The sequence below is a fragment of the Mustelus asterias genome, chromosome 2, assembly GCF_964213995.1.
Source record: "Mustelus asterias chromosome 2, sMusAst1.hap1.1, whole genome shotgun sequence".
In the NCBI taxonomy this organism is placed as follows: Eukaryota; Metazoa; Chordata; class Chondrichthyes; order Carcharhiniformes; family Triakidae; genus Mustelus; species Mustelus asterias.
In genome coordinates, this window is record NC_135802.1 from 78,372,785 (window position 1) to 78,390,248 (window position 17,464).

Consider the following 17,464-nt stretch of genomic DNA (forward strand, 5'->3'; position numbering starts at 1 on the left):
ACCTCCTGACACCCCAACCCTATCCACCATCGGCAGGGTGCCAGTCGGGAGTGTGATAAAACACACTCCACTAGCTTGGATGAGTGCAGCTCCAGCAACACTCAAGAAGCTTGACACTATCCCGGACAAAGAAGCCTGTTTGGCACCCCTTCCACAAACATTCATTTCATCTACCACTGACACACAGTGGCGGCAGTGTGTACCATCTAAAAATGCACTGCTGGAACTCACCAATGTTCCTTCGGCAGCACAACCCAAACCCATGACCACTACCATCTAGAAGGACCAAGGCAGCATGAGAACATGATCACCTGGAAGTTCCCTCCAAACCATTCACCATCCTGACTTGGTTATATATGGTCATCCCTTCACTGTCAAGGGCAAAATCCTAGAACTCCCTCCCTAACAACACTCTGTATGGACTGCAGCAGTTCAAGAAGGCATATCACCACCACCTTCTTGAGGTCAATTAAGAGTGGCAAATAAATGTTAGTCTAGCCAGTGACATCCCACAAGTGAATAAAGAAAAATATCAATAGAACATCCGGGAAAGTCATACTTTCACATTTCCCGTCCGGAACACCTCTACCTGCCCACTGCAGCCCCACATTCTCCAAAGATGTGCGGATTAGGTGTATTGGCTGTGCTAAATTGACCCTAGTGTCAGGGGGACTAGCTAGGGAAATGCGTGGGGTTACGAAAATAGGGCCTGGGTGGGATTGTGGTTGGTACAGATTTGATGGGCCAAATGGCCTTCTTCTGCACTGTAAGGATCCTATGATTCTGAACATATGTGCGCATTTTCCCAAATATGAGAGCCCATGATCATGTGACATACCTGGCTGACATATCTTTTGACAATGTTTAAGGGAAATAAAGTTATTGTCATTTCCACCACAGCCAGAGTAGCTGAAAGTCTCACAAGTGCCACTCTCTTCATTGAAGTAAAAACGCAGGATATCAGCTTCACAAGATCCTCTGTCTTTGGGCTTGCCACAGAATGAGGGCATAACTGTAAAGAAATCAAGGTCATAGCTTTGAAAATATCCACATTTCTGCAAGGAAAACTATTATTTCATTTTAAATAACTTAAACCAAAGAACAACACATTTTAAGGTAATTACCTGATATTGGTTTGCACTCTTTCTGGCAAGTTTTAATGTCATTGAATTTGTTATCATTCCCATAACAGCCGCCAAACACAAAGTCCTCACACTGTTGCGTTGTAAAGTTATAGAAATATTTGGTAAACAAACCACGACATGGTCCTACATCGGCCTCCAACCTGCATATTTTAGGAACCTCTGCAATTCAAAACAGAATGTTGTTAAATGCATTATACGATGCATCTATTCACATTGCTTCCATCTATAAGAAACCACAGGCAATATTACTGTCAGCTATATAGGTAAAATGTAGTCAAAAGAAGCGTTTTTTTTGTGACTGCCATCAACTTCATGCAACTCACTCAAAAAGCCAATAAAACAATTCCCTGATGGATATCAAGGAATATGGGGATAAGAAGAATTCACAATATCAACGTACATTTATATAGTGCCTTTTGTGCAATGAAATGCCCCAAGCTCTTCAAAGGAGAATTACAAAAATAAATTAGTCAGTGATCCAGTAGAACCAGAAATTCTCATCAAAAAAAGCCAATCTCCAAATTTCCAACCCTGCCCATGACATTTTTCAACATTTGAAACATCTTGACCATTAGGATGGTGGCAAAATCCTATATAGAGAAGTCAATGAGATTCAAGATGTATAGGGTGGCACAGTGACACAGTGGTAGGCACTGTTGCCTCACAGTGCCAAGGACCCAGGTTTGATTCCCGGCTTAGGTCACTGTCTGAGTGGAGTTTGCACATTCTCCCTGTGCCTGTGTGGGTTTCCTCCGGGTGCTCTGGTTTCCTCCCACAGTCCAAAGATGTGCAGGTTAGGTGAATTGGCCATGCTAAATTATCACGGTGACTAGCAGGGTCAATACGTCGAGCTATGGGGATAGGTGGGTGGGATTGTGGTCAGTGCAGACTTGATGGGCTGAATGGCCTCCTTCTGTACTGTAGGGATTCTATATAATTATTACAAAACAAGTTTCCTTTTATTGAATTTAGTACTTGGATAATATGAGGAATAAAATGGACAGGATTCTCTGACCTCCCTGCAGCAGGTTATTCATGGTGGGAGCCATGCTGTTCGAAGGCAGCGGGATCTTCTGGTCCCACCACCGTCAGGGGATTTTCCATTGACTGCACCCCAAATCGTCAGGAAACCCACAATGCAGCAGAACCAGAAGATCCCGCCGGCTTGAACAGCCGGAAAATTCCGGCCATGAAATGAGGCTGAATCATTTAATCACTGACCATTTTGTTCTGGTTGGACTTGCTTTCTTTTTGAACTTACATTATTTTAAAGGATTATATCCTGAGTTATACAGGGCATTGGGAGACGACATCTCGAATACTGTGTGCAGTTTTGGTCTTCTTATTTAAGGAAGGATGTATTTGCATTGGAGGCAGTTCAGAGATTTGTTAGATTGATTGATGGAATGAGTGGGTTGTCGGACAGGCTTGGCTCATTTCCACTGGAGTTGAGAAGAGTGAGGAGAGACATGATTGAAGTACATAAAATCCTGAATGATATTGACAAGATAGACATTGAAAGGATGTTTCCTCTTTTGGAGGGGTCCAGAAATATGGGACACTGTTTGAAAATTAGAGGTCGCCTTTGTAGGACAGAGAAAAAGAGAATATTTTTCTCTGAGGATTGTGTGACCTTGGAAGTTTTGTGCTTCAGAAGGCGATGGAAGTGGGTCACTGAATATTTTTAAGGCAGAGTTATACAGATTCTTGCTGGGCAAAGGAATCCAAAGGTTATTGGAGGTAGATTGAGGAATGTGGAACTCAACACAACCAGATCAGCCATGATCTTATTGAATGGTGGAGCAAGCTCGCGGGGCTGAATGGCCCACCCCTGTTGCTATTTCATACATTCATATTATTCACACCATTACCAGACAGGCTACCAGAGGTGTTCACCCACAAAGCATAAGACTAAGTGATCACTGTTTTCTACAATGTTTATAAATTTCCCAAAAATGTGTAATTTCTGAACTGTCCCACTGACTTTCCCTCGCAATTAGGTCAACCACGGTCTGTGTTATCTTTATTTACCTCTTTATTTAAGGCAAAATAAAATAGCTTTCACATAGCAATTTATTAAAGGACTGACTTGAACTTCTTGATGGCTTTGTTAGCAGATTAACAGGCCTGTGTGAAGCCAAGTCACATGCAATTACATTTTCCACTTTTATTTTGAACATTATTAATTAAAATTCACATGACCCCAGATTCCATCTTTCCTCAGTGTTAAATTACTTGAGCTTACCCCAAGTGGAAATAGGGGTGCTATAATTTCTTTCAGTGAAAGGTAACAAGCATCAGAAAGATAGAATGCCAGGGTTCTCACTCTGATTGTTATCCAGTTACAAATGTACTATTGCAAAGTGTTTGTCTGGGAACATGAGGTGAGGACAAGATCAAGCTCATTGTGAAGATAATGGTTATTTGGACAAGATCCCAGAGAGCATCTGGAACCTACCTCAGCAAGTGTCTTCAGACTCAGAGAAAAAAATTCAAGTGCTGCAGAAAAGAAATTGAGCTTTTTTTATAACTGGGGGCTTTGTGAAAGCACTTTGCAGCGTCAGTTTAGGTAGAGTTGGTGCAAGAGGCCCCATTGAGAATCAGTTCCATTGAAAGAACAGCATTTTTGAGTTAATCTAAAAGCATTTTTTTTAAAAAAGTAAAATAAAACTGCATCAATAAATATAACGACCGGGATTCTGTCAAAAAAAAGTCCTCAATTCACCTGAAACTGGGAGTAACACCTGCCGATTTTTTAAGCGTAATTTTCAAATTGAATCTCCCACATTCTGTGCATCACAGAGTGCTCGAGCAAGATTCCCTCTGAAGATCGGGGGGGGGGGGGGAACCTATTCCCGCCCAAGAAACCGGCAGCATAATGCTGAACGGGCCACTGTGCATGCGCCAATCTGTCATAGCGGAGATCAGTGCATGCGCAGTGGCCCTGCACTGCCAGCCTCCCGGTCGCTGGCCTTTCGACACCCCCCCCCCCGCCCCCCCCCCCCCCCCGGTCATTGGTCCCCCCAGACTTCGGTAAGAAGTCTCACAACACCAGGTTAAAGTCCAACAGGTTTATTTGGTAGCAAACACCATAAGCTTTCGGAGCACTGCTCCTTCGTCAGATGGAGGGGAAATGTGCTCTCAAACAGTGCAAACAGACAAAATCAAGTTGCAGAATACTGATTAGAATGCGAATCCTACAGCCAGCCAAGTCTTAAAGGTACAGACAATGTGGGTGGAGGGAACATTAAACACAGGTTAAAGAAATGTGTATTGTCTCCAGACAGAACAGCTAGTGAGATTCTACAAGCCCAGGAGGCAAGCTGTGGGGGTTACTGATAATGATAATTATCCCAGACTTCCCCATGGCAGTCCCGATGTCCTGATCCCCACCCCACCCTCCACCCACCCCACCCAGCAGTCCCGGCGCCGTTAATGATATTGAAATGCACGGCACTAATTACCCTGGAAATATTCGGCTGGGAGACGGGTGGAGACTTGGGCGCCCAGCGGGGAGCCCACAAAATGGCCTCCGCTGATGTCTCCCGGCCTGCTGTGCTGCTAGAGCAGCTCGCTGGGAGAATCGCCCCCAAAATTTTCGATAAAATGATCTGGAAAATCATTTTGAAGGTGCCCGTTTTAAAAAGCAGGAAAGATCTAAATATGAAAAAACTCCACCTAACATGAGAAAATGATGCAAAATTATATTTTGTTAGCCTAATGGATAGTTTGTAAGTGCCAGTTGCATGGTTCAGTTCTTTTCAAATTCTATTTAAAACTGCTCCAATAAACAGGAACCGTCACCCTTCCCGTCAAGTTTTCTTTTCTCAATGAACGTGACCTGTTGGTAAAGTTGCACATTACTTAAAAAATCCTTGAGCAGAAACTTACTTTTAATTCTTCGGCAATGCAGTTTACATTCCTGCATGGATCGAAAGTTATTTTCATTACCCCTGCAGCCACCATATATAAACTGCTCGCATTTCTGAGTGTATCTGTTGTAATAAAAGCGACGGCTTGAGGCCCTACAGGGTCCCGGGTCTTTTAACAATAAGCAGACGTCTTGACTGCCTGGAAAAATACAAATTTTGCATGTAACTTCTGTAAAATTGCTTGATAACTTGAGTTAGTGAACAAATGCTTTGGCGCCTAGAAACATGAAACAATGGAAAACCAAATCATTGCTGGCTGGTGAAATACCCCTAGAATGTAGAATTCAGAAAGATGACAACTGACCATTGCCAGTGCAACATCAAGTGTGCTATTACTGCTTCAGCGTCCTGAACTAAGAGGAAGAAAATCAGCTGGGTTCCCATTTCTGATCGTCTCTGGTGACACCAGATAGACAATGTGCATATGTAACCTTTAGGGAATGAATAGATTGAGTATGTCTTGATACTGTTTTCTCCTATGGTTGAATCATTTGTCAATGCACAGTGACACAAATTGCGGTGGCGGAGGCAGGTGAGCCCAAGGGTGAATGATGCTGGTTTGAACTCGTAGCTCGGAGAAGGATGGGGCCTGTGACATGAGTTGTAAAGCTGAATAAGATTATTTTGGTCCTTAAAGTCTTCAATGAAAGGAAGTACCTCACAACCCAAATAAGATCATTGCATTGAATGACTAGCTGGAGAAAGTGTGCTGGGCAAAATAAACAACTTGAAATCCTGTTGTGGCAGAATAACAAGCACGATTTAAAAATAGCTTTTGACACTGAAGTGTGGGGGAAATGTGCATCAAAAATGCTACAGCACAACAAGCACAAATGCTGCGCAACGGTTTAGCATAATCACAAAACACTGATAGCAATTCACATAATTCCTCTCTTCATAAAGCTTCATGAAACTAGACACTTTTCTACAATATTTGAAAAATAAAATGGTGCTGCTTTTTTAAAACATCTAATTGGTAGTACAACAACATTAATGTAAGTCTCAAACTATTGCACAGAGCAGTAAATCTAAGCAAATATGGACTCCAGAAAGTCCATATTTCTGGACTTTCAACCAAGTGACTTCCACTGGACTTCATGCACATTTGGATAAATGTTAAACAAACCTTTCAGAGTAAAAATATGCGCTATGAAAGTTAGCAATACTATACTCATCCTTTATTTTACTTCAAATTTGGAATGTATTATTGGTAGGTAACAATACATTTTGCTGAGATGTGAAATAAATCCAGCAGGCTTGATTATAAACCTCAGGGAATATTTCATTAGAATGTGATCTCTAAGTTATAGTGGTCTTCTTAATTGAAGTGCTGTTTTTGTTATTCTGTCAGGGTTGAAAGTAAAAAGGTCCAACTGAATTTTAAGCAAGCACGTGGGGTTACGGGAATAAGGCCTGGGTGGGATTGTTGTCAATGCAGGCTCACTGGGCCAAATGCGCTCCTTCTGCACTGTAGGGATTCTATGGATTCAATGATTCTCACCTACCACCCTGTCTTCACTGGTTCTTCATTCTATAATGGATTGAATTGAAATCCTCATCCTCCTGCTGAACTGCCTCCATAGCTTTTACTCCTGCCAATTCTATAATCCAAACGCAAATCTGCTTTGTGTTCCTATTCAGCATTAAAGTTGGATGTTTTACCTCAGAGTGACAACAACAAGAACACTGAGAACATTAGACTATTTGGAATGCAAAAAATGAAATAACCATAAACTTTAGAACTAGTGCAAACATGTGTCAGCTGTACTCTGATCAGATAGAAGGTTGTGGGCTCAAGTTTCACTTCAGAAGCTTGAGCACAAAATCTATCTGACACTTCAGTGTAGTACATGTGGACAGGGTTTCTACAACAGGGTTTCACAACAGCCTAGCAATATTCTATCTACAGATGGCCAAGTGTAGAGTTCTCCAACAGGGACAAGTTGATCCAGTACATGGATGGTCCATTACTATTTACATAAATACCTGAAAAATATATGGAGTCACTGAAGGAATGGCAGCTCTTAATGTGTTATGGGTTGAAGGTAAACATTAAAAAGGCTTGGATAAAGCAAAAACAGGAAAATTAATTGGAAACTGTACTGAGACCAGCTCAGTGGGTCACAGATGAGGTAAATGAGGTGAAACAAGAGCTACCAATGCCGGAGGATGTTTTAGCTTTTACTGACAGGATATTGCTGTGAGTTTCTGGAGAAATACGCAGGTATAGCTGGACCATTGTAAATGCTAATATTGTAACTGTTCCGTGGCAATCCCCAGCTAGAAATATCTCCTTCAATAGGGTTTTTGTTGTGGTAAGGGCAGTATCTATCTTGCATGTAAACTGCTGTTAGTTGTTTAATTGTCCACCACCATTAATGATTTACTGTGGGGAAGGTGGGGGGTGAGTGGGGAATGCTGCTGGGCTTAGATTTGATCTATTGGTTGTGGGATCACTTAGCTCTATCTATCGCATGCTGCTTTTGCTCTTTGGCATGCAAGCAGCCTTGTGTTGTAGCCTTATTCGAAGGCAGAGCTGAGATGGGAAGTGCCTTGGGATCCCTTGGAAAGAATGGGAGAAATAGCAACAATACCAGTTGTTGAGCCACTGAGAGTGAGTGACCTCTTAGGAATGCAGAAGGTACAGATCTACAACTGTTATCATAAAATCCCTACAGTGCAGAAGGGGGCCATTCTGCCCATCGAGTCTGCACGACAGTGCATCAGGGAGATGTTATGCAAACTAGAAAAGGGGACAACTATTGAGGAACTCTATGGATGTTTAAGAATGATAAATAGACCCACAAACCGGTGGATCCAGAACTGGCTTGCCCAAAGGAGGCAGAGAGTGGGTATAGATGGGTCTTTTTCTAAATGGAGGTCGGTCACCAGTGGTGTGCCCCAGGGATCTGTTCTGGGACCCTTGCTGTTTGTCATTTTCATAAATGACCTGGATGAGGAAGCGGAGGGATGCGTTGGTAAGTTTGCCGACGACACGAAGGTTGGTGGGGTTGTGGATAGTCTGGAGGGATGTCAGAAGTTACAGAGGGACATAGATAGGATGCAAGACTGGGCGGACAAGTGGCAGATGGACTTCAACCCAGATAAATGCGTCGTGGTCCATTTTGGTAGGTCAAATGGGATGAAGGAGTACAATATAAAGGGAAAGACTCTTAGTACTATGGAGGATCAGAAGGACCTTGGGGTCCGGGTCCATAGGACTCTAAAATCGGCCCCGCAGGTGGAGGAGGTGGTTAAGAAGGCGTATGGTGTGCTGGCCTTTATCAATCGAGGGATTGAGTTTAGGAGTCCGGGGATAATGATGCAGCTATATAAGACCCTCGGCAGACCCCACTTGGAGTACTGTGCTCAGTTCTGGTTGCCTCACTATAGGAAGAATGTGGAAAAGATTGAAAGGGTGCAGAGGAGATTTACAAGGATGTTGCCTGGATTGAGTGGCATGCCTTATGAGGATAGGCTGAGGGAGCTCGGTCTTTTCTCCTTGGAGAGACGAAGGATGAGAGGAGACCTAATAGAGGTGTATAAGATGTTGAGAGGCATAGATCGGGTGGACTCTCAGAGGCTTTTTCCCAGGGTGGAAATGTCTGCTACGAGAGGACACAGGTTTAAGGTGCTGGGGGAGATGTTAGGGGTAAGTTTTTCACACAGAGGGTGGTGGGCGAGTGGAATCGGCTGCCGTCAGTGGTGGTGGAGGCGAACTCAATAGGGTCTTTTAAGAGACTCCTGGATGAGTACATGGAGCTTAATAGGGTGGAGGGTTATAGGTAGGTCTAGTAGGTAGGGATGTGTTCGGCACAACTTGTGGGCCGAAGGGCCTGTTTGTGCTGTAGTTTTTCTATGTTTCTCAATTAGTACATAGGGCATCAGAAGAAAGGCACCCAGAAGAAACACAGAATGGAATGAATGCAGTAGGATCAGAGAGAGGATGTGAAGGACTTTTTCCATAATTGTCTGATTTATGCAGCCATTAATGTACATCATAATCCACAGTCCTCAGAATTGTAGAAGATGTGCAGTGTTAGTGGAGTCAGACACTTTAGGAACATTTAAGCGGTTATTGGATAGGCACATGGAGCACACCTGGATGATAGGGGGTGGGATAGCTTGATCTTGGTTTCAGATAAAGCTCGGCACAACATCGTGGGCCGAAGGGCCTGTTCTGTGCTGTACTGTTCTATGTCTATGTCTATGTGAAAAGAACCCTAAAAGATTGGATGAAGAAAAGAAGAAATGGAATGAAGTGTTACTTGCATGAGAAGTATTTCTCTCAATATTCATCAATAACCTATCCATTTCCAAAATGTGATAACAGGGAAATCTATGAGCACCAGCTCACTTCTTCATACCTGCTCTGACTGAAAGACAGGAGCAGGAAGTAACTCAAAATAAGTTTATGATAGACATACAGAAAAATATAAATTGCAGGGAATATTGGCAGAAAACATTGTGCTAACAAAGTGTATCCAAGACCACACAAACCATGGGAATAGGACAGAAGAGGTCAGGTGATGGTAAGTAATTATGCTCGATTAGGAAAGTTCAAACCACTCTATATGGGACAGTGTAATAGAGAGGAAAAGGTAAGTCTGATGTGATGAGAGGTACAGCTACGCGGAAAGATAAAATGGTTCCACAACCAGAATAAAACTGTACAAACACAATAAGAAACAACACAGCCAAAAGGGACAGTTGGGAGTATGGTAAAATGGTGGGCCATGGATAATGAGGTTGTACCTATGGTGTTATAGCCACAGAAACCACCACAGGAGGTCACCACCATCAGTCCCAGCCTCTTGAAAAAACACATTGAAAGGTGGAAACCGGAAGGGAGAGAGCCCTGAGGCTGTTGGTCCTGAAGGTCCAAAATATATCTTGAGAAGTTATAAGTGCCAAAAGCATGCCGGTAATTGAATAAGTTGCTATTTAATTAATTGGATCTCTGTAGCCCAGATAGTACAGGAGGAGATAATGAAAAGTGAATCTTTATTTTTTCAGGAAGAGAAGGGAAAAGGAGGAAGCGATTAGGTTTGAGTCAGCGCTTCCCTTGATAATCATTTGGCGCAAAACCATCACTTGTGAACTAGGTTGATGTCCACAGCCATCACCCACCTTCAAAAAATGGAAGAATTTGTTCGTAAATTTGTCTAAGACCCGAACTCCAGACTTAAATAACAAACTTGTTGAATGATCTTGATGTGACCTAGTGTGTATTGTGGGAATTTAAACTCAGGCAATGTGAGGTGGAGAAAAAGATATACAAAACATTAAAATGATCACATAATCGAGCATAATTACTTACCATCACCTGACCTCTTCTGTCCTATTCCCAAGGTTTGTGGATGAACTATTGAGACAAATCCTTGGATAAGAACTGTGTCTCATGTGTTAGTCATCATCTAGCTGATCATTGCTATGCTTGGAAATGATGGAGAGCAGAGGCTGAAAGAAGAGCCAGCGAAGTTAATAGCCAATGTCTTGGTTCAGCACGAATAGGAGAAGTTGGTTTAAAAGTGACTGACACTCAGAAGAGTCAAAACATCGGCCATTTGGAAGTTGGGTCCTGTCGTAAGAATGTATTCAACTTAAAATAAATCAACATTTAAAAGCATAAAGATGATACTGCAAAAAGGTCCTTTGAAATGGACAGAAATTGACCAAACTTTTGTCTCACCGCATTCCCTGGAATTGGACTTAAAAAAATACCCTTGAAAACTTGACATAGACACAATGGCCAAATCTCCAATGGGTTGGAGATAAGATATACCCCTAAAGATGTGCTGCAGCGCCCCCTCAGAAGTCCCAATGCCAAAACTCTGGGAAGTCCCCAAGAGGTTTGACCCTGAAAAATCTCCAACTCTGAATTGGAGTCTTCTGGATGGTTGACTTAATTACCTGAATAGCTACCTTGGAAATGTTGGACAGAATAGTCCTAGGTCTCACTCATGGGTAACAACACAACTGACTGCGAATCTTCCTTCCAACCCTGATTCCCCTTTGCGCCACCCCCCCCCCCCAACCATCCCATTACTTCTCTGATCGCCGACATTGCCATGACTGAACCTTACCAACCCAAGTGCCTCCAACCTCCTTAATTCCCCCGAGTTCACCATGTCCCCCTCAAACCCTTGACCCCTCCCCATTCAACCTGAGTAGACTGCGACCTGAATGGTCCCCAGCCTCTGACTACACTCCCACCCACCGGCTAGCCCCGTGAGCCACTGCGGCTTGACAGCCCCTCTGTACCCAATCATCCCCCGACCCATTCACCCACCTGCCACCCTGTCCGTCTTGCCCACCCAGGCACGTCAGCTACCATACTCCCTTGTGCACTTTACCTTCCCTAACTTATTCCCCACTCACTTACCTTCTCTCCACAGCTTTTAAGAAGCTTGGTGTAACAATTATTCTAAAATCGACAATAAATTGTTAATGTTTGTTGCGACTTGTGTGATTAACAAGACCAAATGTGAAGGCGAATTTCAAATTATAAAATTTGACAGCATAAAAGTGATGCAACTGTATCTGAATAATTCTCACACACTGAAAATTCTGGAAAAGAAAATAGAAACAGTGGGCCAAAAGATCTGTGTTTTTTTCATCATAATAACTTGTGGAATAAATGTCAGTATTCTTGTGGGATAAGTACTGAGTACAGGGTTTCCAGTCAGTCACACATGATGGGGGTGGAAAGCACAACAATGACAGGCTTGCGGACACAGGGACTAGTATTGAGCTGTAGGGATTAACACTTTCAGCATTTCATGCCCTAACCCTGCCATAACTGCTGTCTTTATGCCGCTAAGTACATGGATGCCAGTAATCATTTCCAGACTGGGGATTTCCGCACTGTTTAATTAAATACGTTCATTCAGGAAACCACAATGTTGATTACATCAGCAACTTTCTCCAAACATTTAACAAAAAAAATGTAAATGGCGATGCAGGCCCACAATCTTGAAGATAATGCTCACCAGCGAGCTATCGTTCCCCACTTTTCAACACCCCTCGCTCATGACATGATGAAGTTCCCACCCTTGAAATTCCAATGTCATTACAGGGCTTCCCCCATTACTGAATATTCATACCTTTGCCGATGTGACATTACAAATCTGTTAATAACAGGTTTTGAAAAACCTGCATTAGTCACAGGGAACCCACCAGGGGCACAGAAAATAAGTATAGCCCTCTCCCCTCCCCGCACCCGAGGAAGAGGGACATTCCCGGGCTGTGCCCTGCCTCTGCCCCTGTCATCCTGACTGTACCAGGGGTGAGCCCTCTGAGGAGCCCCATTGTGGGGGTTCTCTTATGTGTGGTCAGGGTGAGGGGGCCCCAATGCTTGTGGGGTGAAGGTGCCCAGATGCAGGCCGCCAGAGGGATGGTGACAACTACACTCCAGATGTCTATTTGCATAGAGTGCAGCAGAACCTGGAGAGCGACCTCACACACACACACGAACACAGCAAAAGATTATCTCCAAACTAGCCAGCTTGATGAATGAACAAGCTCATTTAACACAGCAGCGGAAACAAAACTCTGATTTTTATGAAGATGAAGCTCTTTGACAGACTATACAGTCCGCATTTCTGGAGAAGCCAGGATCAGAAGAGCCAGCTTAGAATGCAACTCTCCAGCTTGATGGAGAAAAGTAGAAGTGGAGTGATGGCGATTGCCAATGTGTGACTCTTTCAAAATGCTAGTCAAAAGATGACAGAGGCAATTAAACCATACAATGCAATGTTTCTGTTTAAGGATTTGTCTCAATTATCATGGCCACTGTTGTGATAACAGCAGTAGCAGAATTGCACTGCATGGAGTTTCTCAGAAAACAAGCTGATAAAAAGTATTTGACAAACTAGAAGGGGATCACAAAGCTAAAGGAACAGCAGTAACAGAAGCAGCTGCTTTTCAAGGGTTAATAGTGTGAGTGCAGCTGAGAGGTTATGTGAGCAACATTTGTGAATACAGTACTGAGTTGACTTAAAAAAACAGCGGAGAACTAATCTTAGTAAGTTCATCCTTGATCAATAAACAATCAAATATAAGAGTCGTGCGCTAGACCATTTTCCCACCTAAGCGGAATTAGGCCAACCTGGGAATTAGGAGTAGAAGGTTTGTGGGGGGGGGGGATGTGCAAATCCATCTGCCCTCTCAGGTAACCATAAATTTATTTTAAAAAGTGTGGCTGCTTCCTTTACTGAATGTCACCAACTGGATCCGAAAGACACTAATTGCTTCAATCTGAGTTTTGATAAAGGATTTGGGGAGGGCTTTTGAACTTGAACTGTAACAAGGGCAAACTTGGATGCATTTCTTTCTCTTAAAATCTTGACTTGGTCATGTTGCGAGTGCATTCAAACTCCCACTTTCAGCAACTCACATTAGTCACTTCATATTAAACGGCTGTCACCAAATGATTTGGTGGAATAAATGACAACATTTGAAGGAAAGTCATGGTGTTTTCATGATGACCTGTTGAATATTTATCCCTCATCCAACATCACTCAAACAGCTGATATGGCCGTGACCTCATTGGGATGTCCTGAGGTCGTGAAAAGCATCAATTTTCTCTATAAATTGTGCATCTGATGTTCACCTTGGTAACGTGCGTTTGTGGTTTAAAAGCAACTGTTAATGAAGTAGAACAAATTCCTTATTCATCTCAAAATTGTGAGATCTTGTTATATTAGGGTTGTTACGCTTGGTCCTCTCTTAAGTAGCACAACATCGCCAGTATAGAGCTATTTAACTTTTGTCAGCTCTAATCATTTCAACTCCACTAACATCTACAAATAAATGGGCATCAGGTGGGTAGTAATATTCGATAAATCTCAGTGCAATATCTGGCAATCATCCAATATTTCATAAACCCTGTGTAGTATAGTGACACTATAGTTAAGAAAGCCCACCACCGCCTCTACTTTCTCAGAAGACTAAGGAAATTTAGCTTGTCAGCTACGACTCTCACCAACTTTACAGATGCACCATAGAAAGCATTCTTTCTGGTTGTATCACAGCTTGGTATGTCTCCTGCTCTGCCCAAGACCGCAGGAAACTACAAAAGGTCATGAATGTAGCCCAATCCATCGTACACATCAGCCTCCCAACTATTGACTCTGTCTACACTTCCCGCTGCCTCGGCAAAGCAGCCAGCATAATTAAGGACCCTATGCACCCCGGACATTCTCTCTTCCGCCTTCTTCCGTCGGGAAAAAGATACAAAACTCTGAGGTCACGTACCAACCGACTCAAGAACAGCTTCTTCCCTGCTGCCGTCAGACTTTTGAATGGACCTACCTCGCATTAAGTTGATCTTTCTCTACACCCTAGCTATAACTGTAACACTACATTCTGCACTCCCTCGTTTCCTTCTCTATGAACGGTATGCTTTGTCTGTATAGCGTGCAAGAAACAATACTTTTCACTGTATGCTAATACATGTGATAATAATAAATCAAATCAAAATCAGTGCACATCATGATTTGCCAATTGTAAAGCATAAAATAATCTCTGCACTGAAAAAATACTGATCTATCCAGGTACAGCATCAACAAAATAAATATATTTAATAATAGGTAGAAATTCCTATGTTTTGCCATTTGAAAATTCTCTGATAAACCATGTTTTTTTTTAAATGTAGGAGCTTATTTAAAATTACAAATTACAAACAAGTTTCCATTAGTTCTCTGTTTTAGCCCGTTGCTTTGAATGTTTTTGTTTCCAAAGCAAATGAACTCCAGGAAAGATGCTAAAGACTGAAAAATCTGCTGCATCTGGAACCAGAGTGAATACAGCTAGCAAGTATTTTCCTAATGAATTGGACAGAAGGATTGTGAAATTAACAGCATGAAGACTGAAAATAAATTGTAACTTAGATTTTACATTAATTAAAATCTCCAATAGCAATTAAAACCTGAAGGAACAATACACCACACCTGTAATAGTAAGTTTTCAATGCCAGAGAAGTTCATTGGCAGTCATTAGTACTTATTGTTGAAAGTGTACCCATGCATTAAATTATAACTTAACTTTCTGTGGGTTTAGCTTATATCTGCTGTACAAATACAGTATCTTCACACCAGTCAATGCTGTTTAGTGGTAATGCAGACGGCAAGATACAGTTTTCTCAAAATTAACAGTGGAGATTTGAAATCCAGACAGCAACCTTTGGGTTTTTGCATTTTATTATTCATCTGTTCCTCACCTGAAGTTGCTGTGCTGTTTGCACATTAATAACAACGGCAATGCTACCTTCAATGTTACCTTAACAAGTTGCTCTGGCCAGTCAAATGCATTGTCATGTTTGACAATAGGCAGCTTCAGTGAGCTCCACTCACTGCCTCCAATTGTGGGTTAGAATACTCTACTTATCTGGCACTTTCACTTTAATGACACAAAGTTTAAAATACACGCAGGGATAATTGCTAAATACTTTAAATAACTTTGTGGGTAGATTTAATCGGATTGTTCAGAAATATTTTTATATAATAAAATGAATTTAAATATAGTTATACTACCAAAGATGTGCGGGTTAGGTTGATTGGCCATGCTAAAAAATTGCCCTTAGTGTCCTGGGATGCGTAGGTTAGAGGGATTAGTGGGTAAATATCTAGGGATATGGGGGTAAGGCCTGGGTGGGATCGTGGTCGGCGCAGACTCGATGGGCCGAATGGCCTCTTTCTGTGCTGTAGGGATTCTAAGATTCTACTCATTCTCAGACCTCCTAACCCAGTCTGGTACAGGATGGGCGGTGGTGATTGACGGGCTTCTATCTGAGTCACATCCAAAGCTAACAACATGAGGCAGTTTGAGCTAGATTCTGCTATGATAGTAGCAGTTTCTGGATTCAAGATGCATTTAATATTCAAAATCATATGGGTCAGAGTTTTGTAAATACATATGTTAGAACTCAACTAATAATGCCATCAAAGCCATGCTTTCAATCTAAATTGCATTAGCCCAATCTGCTAACACTATCCTAGATGTTAAAACTAGTAGTAATAGACATAGCCGCTTGTTTGGAGTTGTTTAACGCTGCATCGAAAGCGAGAAAATGTCTCTCCAATTCCCACTCCTTAACACCCACTCTGGAACAAAGTATTTCCAGCATGGAAAATATAGGAGAAATTATTCCAAGAATAGCAATGAATGCTTTAACTGCAATACCAACTACAAATGATAAACAGGAAGTCTTGTCCAAATGTGAACTAATTTTAATCGTATTCCCAACTGTGGTTGTAAAACCTCCACTGCTTATAGAGATTTTTTGAACCGTTGTTCAGATACATTTCACCGTGAATTCAAGTAGACTCTCTTCTGCCTTTACCAATGCCCCAATATTCTGAGCAAATCTTGGGAATGGAGATGACAGAATTGAGCTGATGTGGGAACGATCTCTGTCAGCCCCCTCTGTCACATCCCAGATGCCCCTATCGTATTCTGTCTAACACAAGCAAGACTCTCCAGGCTTGTAAGTTATAAATAAACACTAGTTCATCATTATTTCGCGTGTTTGTCCATTTCTGTTGCTTTACCCGTAAAGCTGACGGCAATTCTAGCCCTCCAGAAGCGGATCCCTGCTGTTAACACATGAGGTTGTAATAAACCTGACTTACCCAGCTGAAGTTCCGACATTTGTTACTTGAGATCCGGCTTTCGTCTTCAAAGATAGATCTCATTTATTTTTCAATAACTTTGTTCCTCCCCTGGCTATTTCAAAATAAAGCATCGAAGTAAACTCAATTTCTAAACATTAGATTATTTTGAGACGATTACCTGTCTGCACAAAGCCAAACTGTGGAGCCAGCAGCAAGATGCTGCAGATCACAGTGAAAAGCTGCAACTCCATGATGCTGACAGAGTGAGTGAGTTGTGTTGTTTCGCTGTCGATTCCTCGCTGTCACTCGTGACTTCAGTCTGCACTGGGTCAGCGGAATCAAGTGGACTCTTCACTGTCTGATTGAAGCTCGAACCTGGTACATTTATAGAGCTGGTGTTCTGGCCACTGCACTCAGCCTGGCTCAGAGATGCGTCAGTGTGACTCATACTGGAAAACCAAAGGCTCCAACTTTTAACTGTGTTAATATTTTCTCAAACCATAATAAAGTGCCGTCAATGATGCAGATAACTTCCACAATGTTTAAAATCACTGATGCACGTTTTATATCAATCCATAATAAGTTGCCATTTTTTTACCAACATAGATATTTTTTTCCTGCGCTGTTATATTAACCCATGCTAAACGTGACTGCATATTTCAGTCTGGAGTGTATATATTTTTTGAAAATCCTATCGTAGAGTTTAAGTAGCAATACAACGCAAAACCTGCTGGCATGTGGAAGCAAAGGATGATATAGATTATGTGAATTA

At 42.2% G+C, this 17,464-nt stretch overlaps 1 protein-coding gene across 1 annotated transcript in view; it reads right to left on the reverse strand.

Moving 5' to 3' along the window:
• The window catches only part of LOC144509171 (tissue factor pathway inhibitor 2-like), a 29,452-nt gene extending 12,220 nt beyond the window's left edge, over nt 1–17,232 (reverse strand). Inside the window, exons 1-4 of the mRNA XM_078237600.1 lie at nt 16,871–17,232; nt 5,037–5,216; nt 1,125–1,304; nt 839–1,012 (exon numbers count right to left, since the gene is read on the reverse strand). Coding sequence (XP_078093726.1) covers nt 839–1,012; nt 1,125–1,304; nt 5,037–5,216; nt 16,871–16,943 — 607 coding nt within the window. The 5' untranslated portion in view covers nt 16,944–17,232. The remainder of the gene's footprint in view (nt 1–838; nt 1,013–1,124; nt 1,305–5,036; nt 5,217–16,870) is intronic.
• Nucleotides 17,233–17,464: the final 232 nt, after the last annotated feature.